Raw genomic sequence first — 22,008 nt, 5'->3', positions numbered from 1 at the left:
CAAAACTCAGATAAACGATATTTTAATATTAAAAAAGAATACTAATATAAAAACATTTATGAAGAACAAAATGTCAATATTTTATATTATTTATTTATTTTTAATAGAGAAGGGGTCCTGTGGTGTTGCTTGGGCTCTTCTCAAACTCCTGGCTTCTGGCCTCAACATTTTAAATAAAGACAGGATCAGTCATAGTGCCTTGCCCAAGCCTACTGGAGGCTTAGAGGAAAAGAAAAATCAGGCCTGCCTCAATGGCTCTCGTCTGTAGTCCCTGCACTCGCGAGGCTGAGGCAGGAGGAATCCTTGAGCTCAGGAGTTTGAGACTAGCCTGAGCAAGAGTGAGACCCTGTCTCTACTAAAAATAGACAAAAAAACTAGTGGGGTGTGATAACGGGTGCCCGTAGTTCTGCTACTCAGGAGGCTGAGGCAAGAGGATCGCTTGAGCCCGAGTGTCTAAGGTTGCAGTGAGCTACGATGACCCCATGGCACCCTACCCAAGGTGACAAAAAATTAAAAAAAAAAAGGAGAAATCAGTAATACTGATCCTGTCTTTACCTAGAGTTTTGATTTGGTGTTGTTGCTGTTGTTCACTTCATGTGCCTTACCCCAGTCCTGGCCCTGCTCAGGATAAAGCAAGTTGTTAGGTAAAAAGATCACAGGACACCTCCTCTAAAATTAACTCAGGCTGTGCACAGTAGTTCATGCCTGTAATCCCAGTGCTTTGGGAGGTCGAGGTAGGAGAATCACTTGAGCCCAGGAGCCTGAGACTAACCTGGGCAATATAGTGAGATTTCACCTCTACTAAAAAAAATTAGCCAGGCATGGTGGCGAGTGCCTGTAGACTGAGCTAATCAGGATGCTGAGGTGGGAGAGTCACTTGAATCCAAGAGTTCAAGGCTGCTGTGAGCTATGATTGTGGCACTGCACTCCAGCCTGGATTATAGAGCCAGACCCTGCCTCTATGGAAAAAAGTTAACTTGGGGAGAAAAATGTGTGTAGTTATTTCCAAGTCTAGTTACTGTCATTGGACAATCAACATCCATAATTTGGGCCGTGGTTTGACTGTGGTTTCAATCAGAAAATACTTCCTAATAGTCACCCCAAATGGAAGAGCTTTTGTTAATTCAGTACGAAGGCACCATATTGTCAAAATCTGTTATATTAAAACAAAAACAAAACCCTGCTAGAAAAATGCATCTAGTTAAATTTGTTAAAAGTTTCTCCGACCACGGTAGTTCCCTCTGACTCTTTCTTTGCTCGTCTTGGCAGGGGAGGGCCGGTGGGGCTTTTTCCGGTATTCCACTTTGGTCCATCCCCCTTCGCTCCCTCTGTTCTCCTCTTCACTGGCTCTGGAATCAGTCTCAGTGTGCAAAGGCATCCCTGGGATGGTCCTGGGTTGGTGGTGGTCATTTGGGCTTCTCTTGAAGTCAGGTGACTGGTGAATATTGAGTGCTGACTGAGAAACCCGATAGAACTTTCCAGAATATCTTTCTCTTGAAGGAGTGGAATGCTGGCTTTTTCCGCTGTATCTGCCTCTCGGAGAAGAATTGAGTGACACACTACCACGATCGTATTTGTTCCTGCTCCTGTCTGAGTACCGCCCCCTCTCTGAAGAGCTGTCAGTATTAACACTGGAAAAGCTATTGTCCCTGGAGTTGAGATGCAGAGAAGATAAGTTTTTGGCCAGTCCATACTGAGTGGGAGAGGAGCTTCTGGACTGGTTTATAGGTATGATCTGTTGATACTTAATGGGCGCCTGGGTCCGCCTCACAGCAGCAGCATAGGAATCCTGGTCATCAAAGTAAGGGAAGTATGATGAGCCCAGAATCGGATTGCTCTGGGAACGCTGTAAAGAAGTGTGGGATGCAATCTGCCGCATCCTCAGAGTGTCTAACCACTGGCAATCAGCACCTGCAGAAGAAAGGGAAGTAAGCATCTTTAAAGCCACACGGGAGCTGCATGCCTGATTCATAAGCCTGTCCGGGGATAATTTAAGGCTGTTTGGGATGCTCTCAGCTTTGCCATTCACAGAAATTCTACACTAGGTATTAAGGACATTTCCTTTATTGCTACAAATAATTCTTTAAAAATAAGGGCATTGGCCGGGCAGGGTGGCTCACGCCTATATCATAGTATTCTGGGAGGTAGAGGTGGATGGATAGATAGCCTGAGCTCTGGAGTTTGAGCCCCCGCTCCTGAGCAAGAGTGGTACCCCATCTCCACTACAAATAGAAAAACTAGTCAAGACAGGTACCTATAGTCCCTACTTCTTAAGAGGCTGAGGCAAGAGGATCTCCTGAGCCCAAGAATTTGAGGTTGCTGTGAGTTATGATGATGCCAGGACACTGTACCCAGGGTGACAAACTGAGATTCTGTCTAAAAAAGAAAAAAAGGCATTTTCACTTTAAATATATGTGTTTGGCATTGTTCCAAGGCTTTACTATATTATCTCATTTAATCTGCTCAATAATCTTTCTAGGTAAATGCTAACTGTCTTATTCTATCAACGAGGAAGCCAGCGAGGTCAAATTACTCACCAAGGGTCATGTAGTAATCCCAGGTTCTTTGGATCTAAATCCCACTTTTTTTTTTACTTAGTTGTGCTGTCACTTCTAGAAATTACTGTTAAGTATGTTTAGGTGGCAGGGGCATGTTTGATAAACAGAAGACTTTGCTACCCCACACTTTTGTTTTTTGAGACAGAGTCTCACTCTACTGCCCTAGCTAGAGTGCCGTGGCATCAGCCTAGCTCACAGCAACTTCAAACTCCTGGGCTCAAGCGATCCTCCTGCCTCAGCCTCTGGAGTAGCTGGGACTATAGGCGCCTACTACAAGGCTAATTTTTTCTATTTTTAGCAGAGACAGGGTCATGCTCTGACAGGGCACACCACCACACCAAGTTCATGTTTCAATTTTTTTGTAGAGATGGTCTCATTCTTGGCTCTTGCTGAAGCTAGTCTAATCCCTGGCCTCAAGCAATCCTCCCAAAGTGTTGGGATTACAGATGTGAGCCTCTGCACCCAGCCCCCAACCGGCACTTGTAAAGCCTGAAGGATGAGAAAAGCCTCCAGCCAACACTTTTAACCCCACAAAGACCCTAAATGAAGATAAAAGAAATGAGGTTCTGAAGGCTGAGACAGCTAGAGGTTTTGGGGAAGAAAATCAGGTCATGTATCCAGAGGAGAGATTCCTGCGGTTCAGGAACATGGCATGTTTTCAGCATAAAAAAATGATGCTGCGTGGCAATGGTCAGACATTAAGGTAAAAGTAAACAGTTAACTAACAAGGACCATTTAGTAAGCTATATTTCAGTGAATAAGCAAGTCTCTCACACCTAAGATCTTTTCTGTTTCCCCAGGGCCACATTATGGCTGCCCACATTCCAGAGACCCTGGTAGCCCTCCCTGACTCAGCCTCCGCAGCCACTCTGGCCCTGCCTGTGCAGATAGGGCTCCTGTGTCCAGACACTCTCCACAGCTTTAGTCCATAACAGGGCCTTTGTGTTGTACGTGTGTATTTTTATTGTTGTAAAAAACACATCCTATTTACCATCCTAACCATTTTTAGGTGTACAGCAGTGTTAAGTATATTCACCTTGCTACTCAACTGGTGTCTGGAATAGTTTCATCCTGCAATGCTGGAAACTCTGCACCCACAAAATACTACTCCCCCTTGCCATCCCCTTGCTTACCACCTTTCTCCTTATCTTTATGTTGACTACTTTAGATACTTTGCATAAGCAGAGTCGTATAGAATCACGTGTCTTCTTTCTCTCACCTTGACTTCTCTGCAATTTTAGCCTCCACCAGAGCCCTGATTTTCTCTGGTGTCCGACCCTTCCATGCAGGCCTGTGTGTCAGGGAGCTCTGACCACATTCTGGCTCTAGGGGCAGGCTTCAGTCAGCCTAAGCCAGATGTGCAGGTGCCTGGTCTGGGACACCAGTTTCTTACTTCTGGACAAAGCAGAATTGGTGAAGGGTAGTCTGCTGAAATTTCTTGGAAAGTTTTTATTTATTTATTTATTTATTTATTTTATTTCTTTTGTAGAGACAGACTCTCACTGTACCACCCTCGGGTAGAGTGCCGTGGCGTCACACAGCTCACAGCAACCTCCAACTCCTGGGCTTAAGCGATTCTCTTGCCTCAGCCTCCAGAGCAGCTGGGACTACAGGCACCCGCCACAACACCCGGCTATTTTTTGGTTGCAGTTTGGCTGGGGCCGGGTTTGAACCCGCCACCCTCGGCATATGGGGCCGGCGCCCTACCGACTGAGCCACAGGCGCCGCCCTGGAAAGTTTTTTTTAATCCTAGACATGAGAACCAGGAGGGACCTGACCCCTTTTGTCCTCTGAGCTTTGCTCTATCTCTCTGCGCTGACTGTGAACACGAGGGAAGCCAGCAAGAGAGCAAAGGCAATGTATTAGTGATGGCAGAGCAGAAAGAAGGAAAGGTTCATCCATCACCATTAACATAGTTGAGCTGGCTTATCTTAGTGCACCTGGAGCCTGCTCTGCCTCTGGACTTCTTGTTATTGATGGTAATAAATTTTATTACAGTTTAAACCAGTGGTTTTGAGTACCTCTGAATCATCTGGAGGGCTTACAATGCACTTTGCCAGTCCTACCCTCAGAGTTCCTGATTCAGTAGGTCCAGGATCGGGCCTGAGAATTTGTGTTTCTAACAAGTTCATAGGTGATGCTGCTGGTCCCGGGATTACACTTTGAGAACCAGTTTAAGAAGCCAATGAAACTGGGTTTTCTGCTACTTGCTGCTGAAAGATAGATTTCAACTGATCAGGTGGCACCCTCTTAGTCCTCACATCATGTTGGAAAAAAGAATACGAGGAGGAAGGAAGGAGGGAAACTAGGAAAGCTGGAGTAAGCCAAAGAGAGGTCAACCTTTCCAGTTAATAATCAGAGGAGAAAACTTCATCCAGAGCAATGCCAGGAGGAGGTAGGTACAGATTAGAGAAAGAGAATAACTATCTCCTAAAAGTTTTGTTTAAGAGAAGTTGAGTACACCTGTTAGATGTCTTTCTATTGCCTTTTGGGGGGAATGTCACCACCCTGTGATTACAACATGCTGCACACACAGTCTGTCCTGTCACCCCATCTGCCATCCCCTCACCTTGTGGATGCAGTTAAATGACCTGTGGAAGAAGACCACAAAAAAAAAAAAAAAGAAGAAGAAGAAGAAAAAGAAAAAAGTAGCTCCAATAAATTTTGCCCCAAGGGAATCTGGAATTGGGACAAATAAAGTATCTACTGGGTAACTCTCAAAGTAATAGGATTTGAACCATGTAAAAAAGGATTCAAAGCTATTGGCAGCCGTTTTGCGCTATGTGGGTAGGAAAACAGAGAAAACCAGCTTTTAATGGAAGAGAAAAATCCAGCAGAAATGAAGAGAGAAGACTTCCCTCTCCTCCCAGATTTCACAGGGGTATTCTAAAAATCAAATAGATCATGGCTGTGAAAGCCCTATAGATATAAAATGTGCTCTACCAGCATTAGTTATTATAATAAGTCCTTAAAGGTAGGATAGTAGGCATGTGAGGCAAGACTGATGAATTAACAAATAGAAGAACTTAGTCCTGGAGTACCTTCAGAGAGGGTGCTAGTGAGAATCAACACCTACTGTACAGGTTAGTCCTGTGTAGAAATAGCATACCCTAGAAGATGTTTGACCGTGTGTTTGTGGCTAAGAAGGCTTAGTAAAAACTCAAGCCCCATCGTGGTGGTCAGACTGTCTTCTCATAATTATTTGTGAAAAAAAGAACCCAATCAACTGTGTTGACAAACATGTATAAGTTCAGCATACTGCCAAATAATTGGTTAGTAGGTTTTGAGTACTGTGCAGAATTGTGAGCATTCTGGCTGGTGGACGTTTAAAAATTCCTGGTCAGCTTGGTAGATCAGCCTTTTCAGTGAAGGAGATAGGAGCTGGGCTCTCATAACTTGGCAAGATCAACAGTGAGGGTCACCTTGTTGGAGCCCCTTGCTTTGATTCTGTGCCCACCAAAGAACCTTCGATATGGCTTCCCAGGTATATCTTCCTTTCGGGGGAAAAATGCACTGATGAGAAAACATGTATTTCTGGTTTGTTTGGCAGATACAGCTCTCACGGGAAGGAGTGAACTGCATGGGGGTGGATCTACTTCCCATGCGTCTGTTGGCTTACTGTGCTCCCGCAGAGCCTAACTGTGAGTTCTGTTAAGAGTTTCTCCAAGTTTCAGGGCGGCGCCTGTGGCTCAGTGGGTAGGGCGCCGGCCCCATATACCGAGGGTGGCGGGTTCAAACCCGGCCCCGGCCAAACTGCAACCAAAAAATAGCCGGGCGTTGTGGCAGGCGCCTGTAGTCCCAGCTACTCGGGAGGCTGAGGCAAGAGAATCGCTTAAGCCCAGGAGTTGGAGGTTGCTGTGAGCTGTGTGAGGCCACGGCACTCTACCGAGGGCCATAAAGTGAGACTCTGTCTCTACAAAAAAAAAAAAAGAGTTTCTCCAAGTTTCTCCAGGGTCACAGCAACCTCAAACCCTGAGGCTCAAGTGATCTTCTTGAATCAGTCTCCCGAGCAGCTGGGACTACAGGTACCTGCCATGATACCTGGCTTTTTTCTTTTTTTAAATTGAGTCTTGCTATTGCTCAGTCTGGTCATGAACTCCCCCAATTTTTTGACTTCCCCTTTTTGCCCTGAGAATAATCTATATATTTTCTAATTGTGTAACATTTTCGTGGTCAGTGATGAGTATTACATTTCTTGATATGTGGTAAGTCTGACATGGTATTTAATCATTTCTACATACATACACAAATTTGTTTAGTTATCACAATTCTGAAAAGGAGTGGATAAAAATATAAGCAATCTGAAGATTTCCCCCCAAATCTCCTGACTCTACCTCTACTAGAGTTTCTCTACTGAATTGCAATTACCCCTGTGGTACAATTACAAATATAAATACAAAAGAGTCCTTATGTTTCAAAACACTAATGATAAATTAAGTTTAATAAGACTCTTCTTACAAAATTATGAGTTTATGAGTTTATTTGATATTGCAATAACTTTTGTTTCCTGTTTGTGTTTCAAACAGTAATAAATGTGAAATATCTTATTGCAAAAAAAAAAAAAAAAAAAAAGAGTTTCTGAACCTACAGAGCTGAGGGTCAGAACCTCTTCCCTGAATCCACCAAATAATGACTCATTTTATAGCAGGTCATCTGATCTTCCTCTATGGTACTCTAAATTCTTTCTTTATATCATCTGTAGTTACTATCACCATTATCTACTATATGCATTCCAGGTTTTCTCTTTCTCTACCCTCCCTTCTCTCTTCCCTCATCCTTATTTCCATCCCTTGCTCCCTTCTTTCTTTCCCTCTCCTTCCCATGCTTTGATGTGTCAGTGGTATCAGGATTCAAGTTGTCCCAACCGTGGCTTTGTAGTAATGTTTGATAGACATAGAAGATTCATATCTTTATCTACAGGCACACTTTTAGAAACTAAATATATACACATATAAATACACTATATGTATGTATTTTTATTTACCAATGCAACATAATAATTTTCCTCTTTTACCATAGTTTTATCTAAATATTGAAATTTATTATACTATGTTCAGATTTGTAAGTCCATAAATCCTCTTCTCCATATAATCTGTTTATAAAACCAATGCTGTAAAAGTATAAGAAGGAAGTATTATATTAGGAATCTATGTCTGTCCACAGACGGGTACTTACCTCTGGTAAGACTTTCATAATCAAGTTTTTGGGATCTAGCACACGTCTAATTACTACTGAGCACTAACTTACTTGAGTCAGACCTGCTTCCAGGGTTGCCTTCCGAGTTGGGGAATACTGTCTGAATAGCAAGTTGGACGGCCTTCACCTCATCCTGAGGTTTCATTCTACTCCACTGAATCGAATGGATGTGTTTAGTGCTTTTTGGAGTTCTAACATCACTCTGGTAAAAAAAAAAGAAAAGAGAAAGAAATACATAACCAAATAGATAGACACATACATATAAAATGAGAAGAAAAGATACCCAGTTATTAGATTGCCCCAGTTTCACTCCTTACAGCATTATATTATAATACATTAGATAAAATATTCTGAACAAGTGGGCTAAATATGTTAATTCCTAAAAGGAAAAATTTAACCACTTAACCCTAACAGCTTACCGAATTCCATCCCTTACCAGGTTATAGCATATATTCTTTACTAGATTCCAATAGCTAAAATTATATTTGTTTGCTCCCAGAATCTATTAATATTTGGCAAACCTCAACTGACCTCTTTGTTTAGTAGGAAATAAAAGAGAATCTCTTTTGTACATAGTAGCCAAAAACAAGTATTGTGCTTGTTAAATGAAAATCTGACCACCATGGTGCCAAAGGCTACCTCTGATCATGAGGGTAACCAACTGCGGTGAATGTGGGCAGCGTGGTGGGACAGATCACTGCATGGAAAGGAAGAGGTACAGACACAAAAGTGAGATAGAATCAACAGGTAAGAAATAAGGATTAGGGGGGCGGCGCCTGTGGCTCAGTCAGTAGGGCGCCGGCCCCATATACCGAGGGTGGCGGGTTCAAAACCCGCCCCGGCCAAACTGCAACCAAAAAAAAAATAGCTGGGCATTGTGGTGGGCACCTGTAGTCCCAGCTACTCGGGAGGCTGAGGCAAGAGAATCGCTTAAACCCAGGAGTTGGAGGTTGCTGTGAGCTGTGTGAGGCCACGGCACTCTACCGAGGGCCATAAAGTGAGACTCTGTCTCTACAAAAAAAAAAAAAAAGAAATAAGGATTAGGAAGAGGTGAGGACACACCACTTTCTTGTCCTGAAATCGTCCTCTTCACCAAGTGTGACAGATCAGTATTGATTAAAGAGTCTCCAGGGTTCAATATGGTTATGAAAATATTTTTTAAGAAGCAGTGCCTGTGGCTCAGTGAGTAGGGTGCCGGCCCCATATGCCAGAGGTGGCGGGTTCAAACCCAGCCCCGGCCAAAAACTGCAAAAATAAATAAATAAATAAATAAAATAAAAAAAGAAAATGAGCAAAGCATCTGAATAGACATTAAAAAAAGAAAATATTTTTTAAAAAACTCTGGAGTGAAAAATCCAGACACAAGTGGCCTGTCATCATGGAGTCTAAACAGGAGGAGAAGGAGGGAGAGGAAAGGGAGAGAAAAGAATTGGGTGTGATGTGTCTCCAGAACTGTCTAAGGCAGGCAGAGTTGAAAACTGGCCTTTCTGACTGTCCAGTTACTAAAAAGTAAGACATTTCCTGGGTAGTGAAGATGAATTAACAGGCTTCAAAATAGTCCATATTCCAAGTTCCTCAAAACTAACCAAGCTCTTTTTTTTTCAGATTTTGTGTCCTGCAGTTGACACTTTCTGTCACTTTATGTGACACTTTATGACACAACTTCTCAGGTGCCTCGTCCCTGACAACCTGTGTGCCCTGGCGGGTGAGGATAAATAACTGGTATAGTATTTACTGAATCCCAGGTTGGAGAAGTGGACTAGCCAAGATTTGCATTTCTACTACTGGAAAGCCAAACCCTGGTAGCTCAGCAGAGCATCACAATGCTGCTGTTCAAAAAGTCCAATTCCTGGGCAGCGCCTGTGGCTCAGTCGGTAAGGCGCCGGCCCCATATACCGAGGGTGGCGGGTTCAAACCTGGCCCCAGCCAAACTGCAACCAAAAAAAAAATAGCCGGGCGTTGTGGCGGGCGCCTGTAGTCCCAGCTACTCGGGAGGCTGAGGCAAGAGACTCACTTAAGCCCAGGAGTTGGAGGTTGCTGTGAGCTGTGTGAGGCCATGGCACTCTACCGAGGGCCATAAAGTGAGACTCTGTCTCTACGAAAAAAAAAAAAAAAAGTCCAATTCCTTCATGCTACCACAGCCACTGAGAAGCTAACAAGGTAGCTGGGGAGGAGTGACAAGTGTATTTACCAACACCAACTCTGTCACTACCTACTCAGAACCTTAGAACTTCCTTTCATCTCTCCGAGCCGGTTTTCCCTATCTGTGAAAGGAAGTTTATAATACTTATCTTGCAGAATTTACATGAGGTTAGTGAGATAAAACATGTCTAAACACTCCTCATAGTGCCTGGTTCATAGTATTATAAATCCTTAATTAATGTTTCTTGAATGAATGATTGAATGAATGAATGAAATGCATGTCCTGTTGATGGTATTTGCATACTGATATCTGCATGTGTGCTAAGACTGTAATATAACCGCACCCTCCCCTGCCTCCCTGCATGGCTTCTTGTTGATTAAAAAAAAATCATTAATATTAAATACATTCATTGAACACAGATTATTGAAATATATTACAGAGAGATCATTCTCTAAGAGTTAATGTGAGTTTTTTCTTAAATTATGGTAAAAATGTATAGTATAAAAATCTATCCTCTTAACAAATTTCAAGTGTATAATACTATTAACTATATGGTCCTTACTGTGTCCTTGCACAGAAGAAAGATCTTGATTTTTAAAACATAATTAGGTTCTTCCTCTCTACTGCTTACAATGCCCCATTGACTTCCCATCCTGCTTACGGTACCTCCAATTCCGTGCTGTGGCCCTATGATCTGGCCTTGCCCACTTCCCTAGTTTTGTCTCTGTTCCTTGGGGATTTGCATTTGCTCTTCCTGGGCTCTTCCCTGCTTTCTCCTTCTTGGAAAAGAGGTCTTCCCTGACCATCCCATCTAATGCCCCACGTCACAATATTTTCCATTATCACCCATCACTCTCTGATGGTTTTTATTTTTTACTTACTTACTTTCTATCTTCCCCACAACTAGAATAAAAGCCTCAAGAGCATATAGACCTAGTCTATCCCAATCACAAAACACTGCCTGCCAGCAGGTACCATTAAATGTGTGAATTTTAGTATTAATAAAGTATTTTTAAGAAAGTATAATTTTTTTCTATTTTTCAAAAGAAAAGATATATAGAATCTGTTCATCGTTTTTGGTAATAGCTCCTCCTCTCCAAGGTGGTAGATGAAGAATCATTCAGCTGCCCTTACTCCTAAACTCTAAGTGCCAAGAAGGCAAAGACCTGTCTTAGTCATCATTGGCTACCCCTAACATGTTATGTAGTACACAGAAGGCATTTGATCATTAACTAGTGATCAATGAATGAAGTATTATGTCTCTCTCTCTGGGTAAGTTTATCCTGTTCTCTTTCCTTTCCAGCACTTTATTAGGGAAATATATTGTTCTTCTCATACTCATGTTGCTTAAGTAATTTCTCTCCCAATATATCCCAACAAATCATAAGCATGCTGACGAAGAGTTAATTCCTGTTCACTCCCTGATGGCAAAGCCACCAGTCTTCTTCCCCCAGAGCTCACCTCATAGATGACAGTGCACTCCACAGTCTGATTTTCCACTATTCCTACAATCCACTTCTCCATTACAAATGGTGGCTGAAAAACAAAAGTTAGGATGATGGTGTAGAACCATAAAACAGCCTGCTATAAAACAGGCTGTCATATATTTATTTGAGGCCAGTAGCGCCATATACAATTGGCAAAATGGGGGCAAAATATTGGCCATGTTGGTTCACGTGTGATCACTTATAATGTGTTAATGATTGGGGTTTTGTTTTTCATAGGACATCCTTTTGTGTATTTGTCAATAGCTAGTCCTTGGTCTGCACAATCTTCTCTTTTATAACAGCACTTGTTATCACTCAATCTTATCAGGAGATCATGCTAAAGTTTGAAGCATCAATTTAGCATCAATTCATGCTAAAGTTTGAAGCATCTGCAGAAAGCTTCCTTACAATTAAGGGAAAGCTGTAAGAATTTAATAAGATCCAGAAGTGCCTTCCTTGAGCACAAGCAGTGGCTTTTTCAGTGGCTTCAACCATCGCTCTGCGTGGCTCAGCGCACATAGCTCCATGGTTAGGGCACCGGCCACATGCACCGGGGCTGGTGGTTCGAACCCAGCCAGGGCCTGCGTGACATAGTGAAACTCTATCTCAAAAATATCCCTAAAAAAAAACGAACAGAAAACAATCACTCTGCTCTCTTCTATCGCAGGCTATCTGGCAAAGCTGCACATACAAATGAAGAAACTGGGGCAATATTTTCCCACTGTATTAAGACAAAGGATCAGTGTGAAAAGTCCTAGATCTTGAATGCTATTTGAATTTTGAGGAAAACAGCCTCTATGAAGAAGAGCACTACTCTCTCCTCCCATCCTCCTGTTACACCAGGTTTAAGAGTGCAAAGGGGTGAGCTGAGCACAAGATAATGTGTTAGAAATTTAGCTGTGTTAGTTTCTTTATTTCTGTACGGGTTAAAAATTGCTATGAATTTTGAATGGTCTGCCCTAGTCTTATTTTTCCCATAAGCTCAGTTTATGTCGGTTTGAGACTTTGTATATATGGCATTGTAGGAAAAACACCTGCATGTAGTTTTACCACTCCATGGCACAGGTGGAGAGAAAAGACAAAGTATCTTTCTGGTCTTTAAGACATCAAAACATGATGTGTCCCAACAAAATAGGAAAAAGTTAAAAACAGATCATAATCTTTCCAGATAAATAATGCCATGGAAATAATTCCCACAGAGAATCTAACAATGAACATCAAATCAATCTACTTGATGAATCCATTTGTAAATTTAAAGAACATGGGTGTTTAGCCTATGAAGAGAACACATTTACAAGTCTAGTACATGGCTTTTAAGAATCATTTATTATTTCCCTACTTGTGTTTGTATCTTGGTTCTTCACTACTATCCCCTTTCTTCACTGAAATACATAGTTAAAAGTACACTAGAGGGCTGGGCAGGTGGCTCATTGGGAGGCAAACAAGGGTGGATTGCTTGAGCTCAGGCGTTTGAGACCAGCCTGAGCGAGAAAGGACCCCATCTCTACAAAAAATAGAAAAACTAGCTGGACATCATGGCAGGCACCTGTAGTCCCAATTACTCAGGAGGCTGAGGCAAGAGGATACTTGAGCCAAGGGTTTGAGGTTGCTATGAGCTATACCACCACAGCACTCTACCCAGGGTGACAAGAGTGAGGCTGTATTGCCAAAAAAGAGTACTAGAGTTAATGGCTATGTGAGGTTAGGGAGATGGTCCTATTGACATCACAGGTATGTGCCTGAAGTTGTGGGCCTTTTACAATTAAAGTCTCCTATGTATGTTTTCAGGATGATTGGGCCAGAATTGAATTTTTTCCCTTTTGAAGAGCAAGCTAAGCATTTCTATAAGCCTTTCTTCAGCATTTCCATGGGCATGCTTCTGGCATGACCCCAATGCAGTTACATGCTCTCTGGCCGCCCCAGGAGCTCATAGACGTGAACTTAAGGGAGCCATAAAGAAGTCCCTTCAGGGAGACTTCACCAGGTGCCTCGTAAGTAACCTCATCTAAGTCCTTCAAGAAATTGAACTCAGGAAAGTCTTCCTCCCTCCAAGTTTCAAAGTTTAAAAGGACTCAGGTCAAAGTAAATATTTTCATCAATAGCATTTTCTTTCCTTTAATCAATGACAAAATAAACATGAAGGAATATAGAAGAAAAATAAAAAAAAGAAATGATACATTTTTGCAGTGCTTTTTAGTTCACATGTATAAGTAGAATTTTAACAAAAACCTATTATGATTTCAATCTGCTAAATAAAATGTGCCTTTCAACAGCCAGCTTGAAGCTGAGCTGATGTGAGCCATCGCAAGCACAAAAGCACACCGCTGGGGTATTTTAATGTCTTTGTTTGATATCCCTCAATTCAAAAAAGCTTTTAAGCCGTAAATAGAACCCTACCTTTGTCATCTTTAAAATCTCTGTATCAGGTAGGTTTGTGTTGAATGTCACATCTTTTATGTAGGTTATTGCAATTTCATCCCCATCCATCTCCATATACATTTTCCACTTACAATCCTGGAATTAAAAGCAAAATTGTAGAATTTGAGAAAGCAAAACATTTTTTTTTAGTCTCAATGTTTTATAACACATAAAATATTCTAAATGAAGTATTATTGGAGTGTTTTTTCCCCCCTTTTTCAATCAAAGCACATGAAATTAGATCCCTTTGTATATCTAAATAACCCCCCTTTGGTGCAGCCTTGAGACATAATTTATCACTTTGAGTGCTCTATTATCAAAATTTCAAACGCAAAATCCTAAAGGGGCCAGCAAGATAATAAAAAAGTAAAGCCAGGCAGCTTCATTACAGAGCCTTAAGTTGTAACCTTTCAAAATAGACTCATTTAATTCACATATTACACATTGTAGGAATATTTTCTCATTGCTACGAAGAAATGTGGTCTTTCTACCTTTTTTGAAATATAAAGCCTTTTAGATCTATTTTTCATTTTCCCAGATTGATAATAACATGGGTGCAAGAAATGCTCACTTTCCTCCTAACATGAAGGAAAACAACCTGCAAGTGGAGGTAATGATGGGAATTGAAAGTTATGGGAAGGTCCAGGGACTCTGGGGAACTAAAGAGCAGTTGCCCTGAAAGCAGCTACTCCTCAGCTTCCATTGACGATTCCCCTGTGGATGTATGAGCTTAGGTGTGCTAGGTCCTTTAACCTTTCATGAAAGGTTGGGAATCTAAATTCTTATGTTGGTTTTGATTTGTAACGATGGTAACCTAATTTTTTCAGTAAAATCACCACATAATGAAAAAGTGCTCTGCATGATGTTACTAGGAAAATATGAACTATAAACATGACAAGGTGCCACTCTACACACTCACCAGAATGGCTAAGATTGATAACATCAAACGTTGGCTAAGATTTGGAGCTACCGGAACTCTCATAGATTGTTGGTGTGAATGTAAATGGTACAACTGCCTTAGACAAAGTTTTGGCAATTTATTATAAAACATAATATACACCTGCTATATAATCCATAAATTCTACTTCTAGGCATTTACGCAAAAGAAATGAAAAAAGCCTCATCCAGGTATATTCTTAGCAGCTTTATCATACATTCATAGAATGTAATCCTACTTAGGAACAAATTACTGATGCATGCAACAACATGGATAAACCTCAAAAACATGAATGTGGGCTCGTCGCCTGTAGCACAGTGGTTACGGCACCAGCCACATACACTGAGGGTGGCAGGTTCGAGCCCAGCCCAGGCCAGCTAAACAACAATGACAACTGCAACAAAAAATAGCTAGGTGTTGTGGCGGGCGCCTGTAGTCCCAGCTACTTGGGAAGGTGAGGCAAGAGAATTGCTTAAGTCCAGGAGTTTGAGGATGCTGTGAGCTGTGATGCCACAGCACTCTATCCAGGACAACTTGAGACTCTGTCTCAAAAAAAAAAAATTAATTAATGTGAGTGAAAGAAGTATTACATGAAAAAACTAACAATTCCATTTATATGACATTCTGGAACAGACAAAAGTAACTTATGGTAGAAAAAATTCAGAAGAGTAGTTGCTTTTGCAGATGGAAACTGACTGAGAAGGGGTATGAGGGACTCTTCTGAGGATATAAATACTCTTTTTTAAAAATTTATTAATAGTTTTTTGTAGTTTTTTGCAGGGGCTGGGTGTGAACCCGCCACCTCCGGTATATGGGGCTGGTGCCCTACTCCTTTGAGACACAGGCACCACCCCCAAAGAAATTCTTTATATTCCAAAATCACTTTATGCTCCGAAAGACACCAGCCTTCCTCATCTCCTTAAAATCTTGCATAGAATCATAATTTCTGTAGAAATCTGCATATGCCTTCTTTCTTGGTTCAGTCACAGAAAACTTATAGAAAGCTGCAACCCAGGGATACAACAAATGCTCCAACAATATGAATCCGCAGGCACCTGGCCAAGAGGCCACTCATCTGAGGTTTGGCCAAAGCACTGGAAGCCATGGTAGTTACTGTCCTTGATGGATATCCCAGCACCAACGTGTCCTTCCCGGCTGAAGTACACATGAACTGTCAAGTACTCTTGATAGAGGTTTGGATTATACAGGTGTATGCATTTGAATATACACTTAATATTTCTGCATTTTTATGAATTCCAACATACTGAAGTATTTAGGAGGAAGTGTACTGATACCTGAAAATTACTATGAAGTGCATTGAAATATACGACTGACAGATGGCTAGAGAGACAGATAGATAGATAGATATGTGAAAAGGCAAGGAGAGTAAAATGTTAATGGTTGACTCTAGGGGTGGGCGTATGAGGGTTTGCTGTAAAATTCTTTCAACCTTGCTGTATGAATATTTTAATAATAAAAATGCTGGAAGATAAAAACTGGGTTTGCAATTCAAGGAAAAATAAACCCATGTTTTTGAACCAAATTTGACCTCTGAACCATAAATTCACATTTTCTTTTTCTGATTTTTTGAAGAATCAAGCATTAAGATTCTTGAGAGATTAACGCTGAGGTACTTAGCACCTTCAATATCGAAACTAGAAAATGCCCTCCTGACAGTGGGCAAACTGACATAATTCCTAGAGCAAACTGACATAATTCTCATGGAAGGGCATCATAGAAGAGGCTGTTGAAAACCCGTTGGCTTCAACAGGAAGCTTGGGGAGCCTGATGTTTCAAGAAAGCCCTTGGACAATGTGCAGAACAAAGCAGGGCCCACGTCTGAGGAGGGGCTCCTCTTTGCCCAGCCACACTTACAAGATAAAAAGCCAATTAGTGAAGGAGAAGGTCTACTAGTCAATAAAATGAAAACCTAGCTCTTAGCTAACATAAGTCAAATTAGTCACTCAGAATTGACAAATCTCTCCGTATTTCTTTGTTTTGAAGCCACTGCAACCCCCGCAACGTGGGCCCTGAGATAACTGGGCAAGATAATGACTCGTGTCTAGACTGCTCTCCTCTGAAATCGCAAGAGCCTCCTCAAGGCAGTGGCTAGAATAAAAAGCCTTAGAAGAGATGAGTTTATTTAGTTCTGTTTCTTTTGCCTGTCAAGTTTGGGAATGCAGTTAGTCAAAAGCACAGTCAAAAGACCCTGAGCTGCGTGTAAACGCCGGGACTCGCTCTGGGTCTGTCTCATCTCCTAACCCTGGAGATCCCCCATGACCCCAGTCTCTGTAGCAGACTGACAGGAAGTCAGTCACATTTATGGAGTGCTCACTACGCGTGTGGCATGTTGCCGGGCACTTACACCACGTTATCTTGTTTGATATCCATAATAACCCCCAAAGTGAGGTCTGTTTACCCTTTAGATGAATGAGAAAAATGAGACTCAGGCAGGTTAAGGAACTTTCCAAGCATTTCCTGGCCAGTAAGTGGTGCACGTGGGATCACAGCAGCACAAGGCAGGCTGTCTCCAAAGTCAGGAAGGACAGAGGGACTCACTGGACCATTTTGCTGAGCCCCATAAAGGGGGCCAGACATTGACAACAGGCAGGAGAGAGAAGCATCAGAGATGATTTGCTAATACAACCGAAAAATCAAGTAGCCACAGTTGTTCCTTCCTTGATGGCTTCCATGCTCTCCAAACTCCAACTTGGAGAAGCATTGATCCAAACAATAGGGTTATAAATGTTTTATTTATTTATTTTAGAGATAGAGTCTCACTTTGTCACCCTTGGTAGAGTGCTGTATAGCATTACAGTTCACAGCAACCTGCAACTCCTGGGCTTAGGCGATTCTCTTGCCTCAGTCTCCCAAGTGGTGAGTAGCTGGGACTACAGGTGCCTGCCACAACACCTGGCTATTTTTTGTTGCAGTTTGGCCAGGGCCAGGTTTGAACCCACCACCATCAGTATATGAGGCCAGTGCCCTGCCCACTGAGCCACAGGTGCCCCCCCAAATGTTTTATTTTTTTAAATGTTCTTTCTCTCTTATCTGAAAGAAAGCCCTTTACCTGAACTGTAAAGAAGATAGCTACAGAAGGAAAAAAAAAACCCTACAATCAAGGAAATCATGGGGTGGAGGGCATTATCCTTTTCATCAAACAGTAGGTACTGCACGTTGCAAAGCTGGGTGAGAAAGTAAGAGAGTACGCAAGATTCACCCCAGTCATTAACTTAACCTGGCAGTGCCCTCATGTAGCTCCTAGGTATTTTTCAGGTCTCTGTGATGCCATTGTAGTCTAGTTAAGACAAGTAATCCACAAAGAGAGTAATAGAATGCCTTAAATTCTGCTCCATTGCTAATTAACCTAAGGCATCTTTAGCATTTTTACCAGCTGATGGATCTTACATTGTCAGTGAGGACTGTCCACAACCACCAGGCTTTAAGCCACAGTTACCAAGTTCCACAGAGCACAGCTGCAGTGCAGACAAAGATGCCATGTAACAAGTTCTTAATCCATTGATCACCGAAAAGGTTTTCATAACAAATAAGAAGAATTAAGTCATCAGTAATGTTACTAAAAGTAACAAAAGTTTCAAAATTTCACAAATTTATGAGCCTACAACAGTGTTTTACTTGCGCAATTGCTACCTTTCCGGTATCTTGGTAGTAATGGACCCTAATTTTAAAGCCATTCACCAGCGACCCAGTCCCAGCTACCCTGGAGGCTGAGGCAGGAGGATCACTTGAGCCCAAGAGTTTGAATCTAGCCTGGGCAACATAGTAAGATCCTGACTCAAAAACAAAAAAAATTCACTTTTACCAGGGTAAATTATTGATTTTGGCTTGATATGAATGATAGAAAGGTGGGTACTGATTTTTGAATCAGCAATATTCAAGAGTCCTTTTGAAAGTCTGTGAATAACTCTCAGTCTAGACAATTATAAATCAAAAGTGTATAGCTCTGTATTCTGAGAGAGTTGTGTGTGTGTGTGTGGGGGGGGGAAGTGTGCCTCAAAGGACTCCACTTCCAAAACCTTCTCACCCCTGCTGGTCTAAACTGTTCGTTATTCACTCAGTTGGTTTAAGGTGTTGATAATTCCTATTAATACGGGAAAAGATTACATATTAAACTTTTACTGATGGAATGTTGAAGGCCAAGGTAGAAGATCACAATTTTAACCTATGAATCCCTTCCACCCTAATTTTAGCCAGCATATGCTTTCTGAACTTCATGTTCTTTCTTCACAAGTGGTGAGTTGTGTTGTGGGGAGGTTAGATGAGGTTATATAAATACAGTAGCCACCAGCATTGTGCCAAAACCAAATTAGGAGCTCAAAAAGGAGTAATTACTATTGTTACCAATATGGTACCCGATATGGCTCCAATTAGCTTACTAGACCGGCTGGCCTGTCATCAAACAGGGATAAAATAGAATGGGGGCTGGGCGTGGTGGCTCACACCTGTAATCCTAGCACTCTGGGAGGCCAGGGCAGGTGGATCCCTGGAGCTCAGGAGTTTTGAGACCAGCGGCAAGAGCAAGACTTGGTCTCTATCAAAAATAGAAAAATTAGTTGGTGTCATCACAGGCACCTGTAGTCCCAGCTACTCAGGAGGCTGAGGTGGAAAGATTGATTGAGCCTGAGAGTTTAAGGTTGCTGTAAGCTTGGCTGATGCCACTGCACTCCAGTGTGGGCAACAGAGCAAGACTCTGTTGCAAAAAAATAAAGGTTAAAACAAGATGGAATGGAACAGAAAGCAAGGGGGCTTTGGTGGACAGGGGATGTGAAAAGCAGTCTAGATAGAGAGCCTGCCTGAGCAGGGAGGCTAGGTCACAGCACCTCATTTGGGCTGGAGTCAAGGGATATGAACTACTCTGGTATCAGGGAACGATCAGAGTTGGAAAAAAAAAATTCAGCTAAGTGGCAACATAACAATGACCAATTTTAAGAAATAAATAGAAGGAATAATTTGTATCTTCTTACATAGGTGGATTATATAACCCCAATTCTGCTCTTCCCTACCTCAGGAGATGTCAGTTCAGCCCTACTAATAAGCGCCGTAGATGTCTGGAAGCACTATTAATATTAAACGTGATTGACAGCCATGAAGCTTATCTTGGACGAGGAAATTGAAGCACAGAGAGATGAGTTCAGATTTGAACTACGGCAGTATGTTGGCGCTACAAAAAGCAGGTTTCCCCTCAGTCTTTTCTGAATCCTGAACTTTTCCTAGTTATAGGTTAATAAAAGTAAGAACTATAGTACTGGGAAGTCTCACTTTCCAAAATCAACATGAAAGGCAAAAACACAAGTAGTCTAAATTATCCTGGTGAATTCCTTGTCAGCGTATAGGTTGCATGGTAGAGATTGAAATACCATCTCTAGGAAGTCCAACATAGCCAATTTCCTCCTCGTTGTTGACGAAGATCATTGTTAAAAGTGCATATGGTGCCACTGGAATCTGAAATCAGACACACTTTCCTCCAGCCTTCCAATCGGCTGCTGGCTGGCTTTGTGGGCTCAGTGGGGCTCCCTAAACCAGGAACAATGTCAGGAAGATAGGCCCTGACCACCATGGCTTTTAGCTAGGTTCCCATCAAGTAGGACATTCCACTGTTTGAATGTGTATTTTGATGAACATTTCTAGGGAGTGCGAATTGCTAGTCAATAGGAAAAACATACTGGCCCAAGGAGCAGAGCTGGGCACTGAGAAATACTTTTGCTAGAGCTTTGAGTAACAAAAAATAGTTCCCTGAAGCTTTCCAATGTGCAAAGCTACAAGACACAAACAGAATTTTGTTGGTGAGACGGGAATTCTTTCATTTGACACGCATGAAAAATATGACAATTCCGGTGTGTGCCCAGGATATGTATGTTTATACCTGGATAATTTTAGGAGCAAGTGTGGTTAATGGAGGATGAGAAAGCATTCCATTTGAACTGCATCAGGATTGCCAATTATGTGAAAACATTTTCTGAATTAAGAGTACTGGCCAAGTAAAACAAAAACTCTTACACTGTGAAGATAAAATCCTAAACAACACTTGGTTGACACTAAATTATCTCTTTCTGAGAAATCACCCTTACACCCTTTACAAGCTGTTTAAAATTCTTTAGCATTCCAAGCCAGTGCAAGTGATGCCAAACATTGACATCCCTTCTCCTCAAGGAAGGAAGAAAAGGTGAGGGAATAAAAAGAAAAGAATCACAAAAAAGAAAAAAAAAAAAGTATCACGATAGCAGTAATTTCTCCAAATAGAAAACAAGATTGAAGGAGGCACACAAAAAATCAAACTTTAAAGTTCTGGGTAGTTCAGAGACAATAATCTCTCTCTATATATATTTTCCCTGTCAAAATTTAATTGCAAATATCAACACTATAGATTAATTTTTTTTTAAATCTAGGACCAATATTATTCAGAACATTCCAGACTCCGAAATTAGGCTTTCAGATTTTTATAGATCACCTTTACCTAAAGGTTACAGACATTAAAAAAAAATTAATGTATTTTCTTACTGAGGTATAATTGACATATATCAAAAGACACAGATTTTTTAAGGGTAAAGTTTTGACAGATGTATATACCCATGTAACCATCAGTACAAGCAAGATATTTCTAGTACTCGAGAATGTTCCCTCATTCTCTTTCCCCGGCAAGTTCCCTCCACAACCAGAGATCCTCACTAATGTGATTTCTATCATCACAGATTACACTTGGCTGTTCTAGAATGTTCAAAATCAGGACTTCACATTATATACTTGTATATGCCTGGCATAGAGTTTTCGACATTTGTCTATGTTATATAAGCATCACAGCCTTACCCTGTTACAGATAGTACTGCCCCCATTTTGCAGATGAAGAGACTGAGGGTCAGAAAACCGGGAGCTCTGTGGCAAGGTCATTCAACTTCATGGGACTGGAATCCATCCTGGGCACGTCGACTCTTAAGAGAGGTTGATTTTCAAATTCCCTATCCTTCCACCCTCCTCTTATGAACAGAGAGAAAATAAAATCATGGGAGAATGTTCAGGGTTTCAGCAAAAAGGCCCGCATTGAAGAAACAATTTAAAACATGAAATACAGAGGTAGCAAGAAACTTTTTAAGATTCAAGGGAGGTAGAAAGAACCAGTCTCATAGCAGGCACCTGACTGTTGCGAAATGTAAGAAGCAATGAGAGATGAAATAAAAATATGATAAAAATTTTGGTCATGCAACCGAACGACCAAAATTGACGGTTTAGGCCCCTTTACATACGTCGCTATTA

The 22,008-nt window shown here is 41.5% G+C and overlaps 1 protein-coding gene across 2 annotated transcripts in view; it reads right to left on the bottom strand.

Moving 5' to 3' along the window:
• Positions 1–1,179: 1,179 nt before the first annotated feature.
• The window catches only part of MAP3K20 (mitogen-activated protein kinase kinase kinase 20), a 210,707-nt gene continuing 189,878 nt past the window's right edge, over positions 1,180–22,008 (bottom strand). For both annotated transcript variants that reach the window (XM_053597117.1, XM_053597118.1), the window contains exons 17-20: positions 13,782–13,898; positions 11,359–11,433; positions 7,806–7,956; positions 1,180–1,911 (exon numbers count right to left, since the gene is read on the bottom strand). In XM_053597117.1, the coding sequence (XP_053453092.1) occupies positions 1,211–1,911; positions 7,806–7,956; positions 11,359–11,433; positions 13,782–13,898 (1,044 nt within the window). In that variant the 3' untranslated portion in view covers positions 1,180–1,210. The remainder of the gene's footprint in view (positions 1,912–7,805; positions 7,957–11,358; positions 11,434–13,781; positions 13,899–22,008) is intronic.

Source organism: Nycticebus coucang, chromosome 7 (genome assembly GCF_027406575.1).
Source record: "Nycticebus coucang isolate mNycCou1 chromosome 7, mNycCou1.pri, whole genome shotgun sequence".
NCBI lineage: Eukaryota > Metazoa > Chordata > Mammalia > Primates > Lorisidae > Nycticebus > Nycticebus coucang.
Note: the sequence above shows the minus strand (reverse complement) of the source record. Positions and strands in the feature narration are given on the sequence as shown.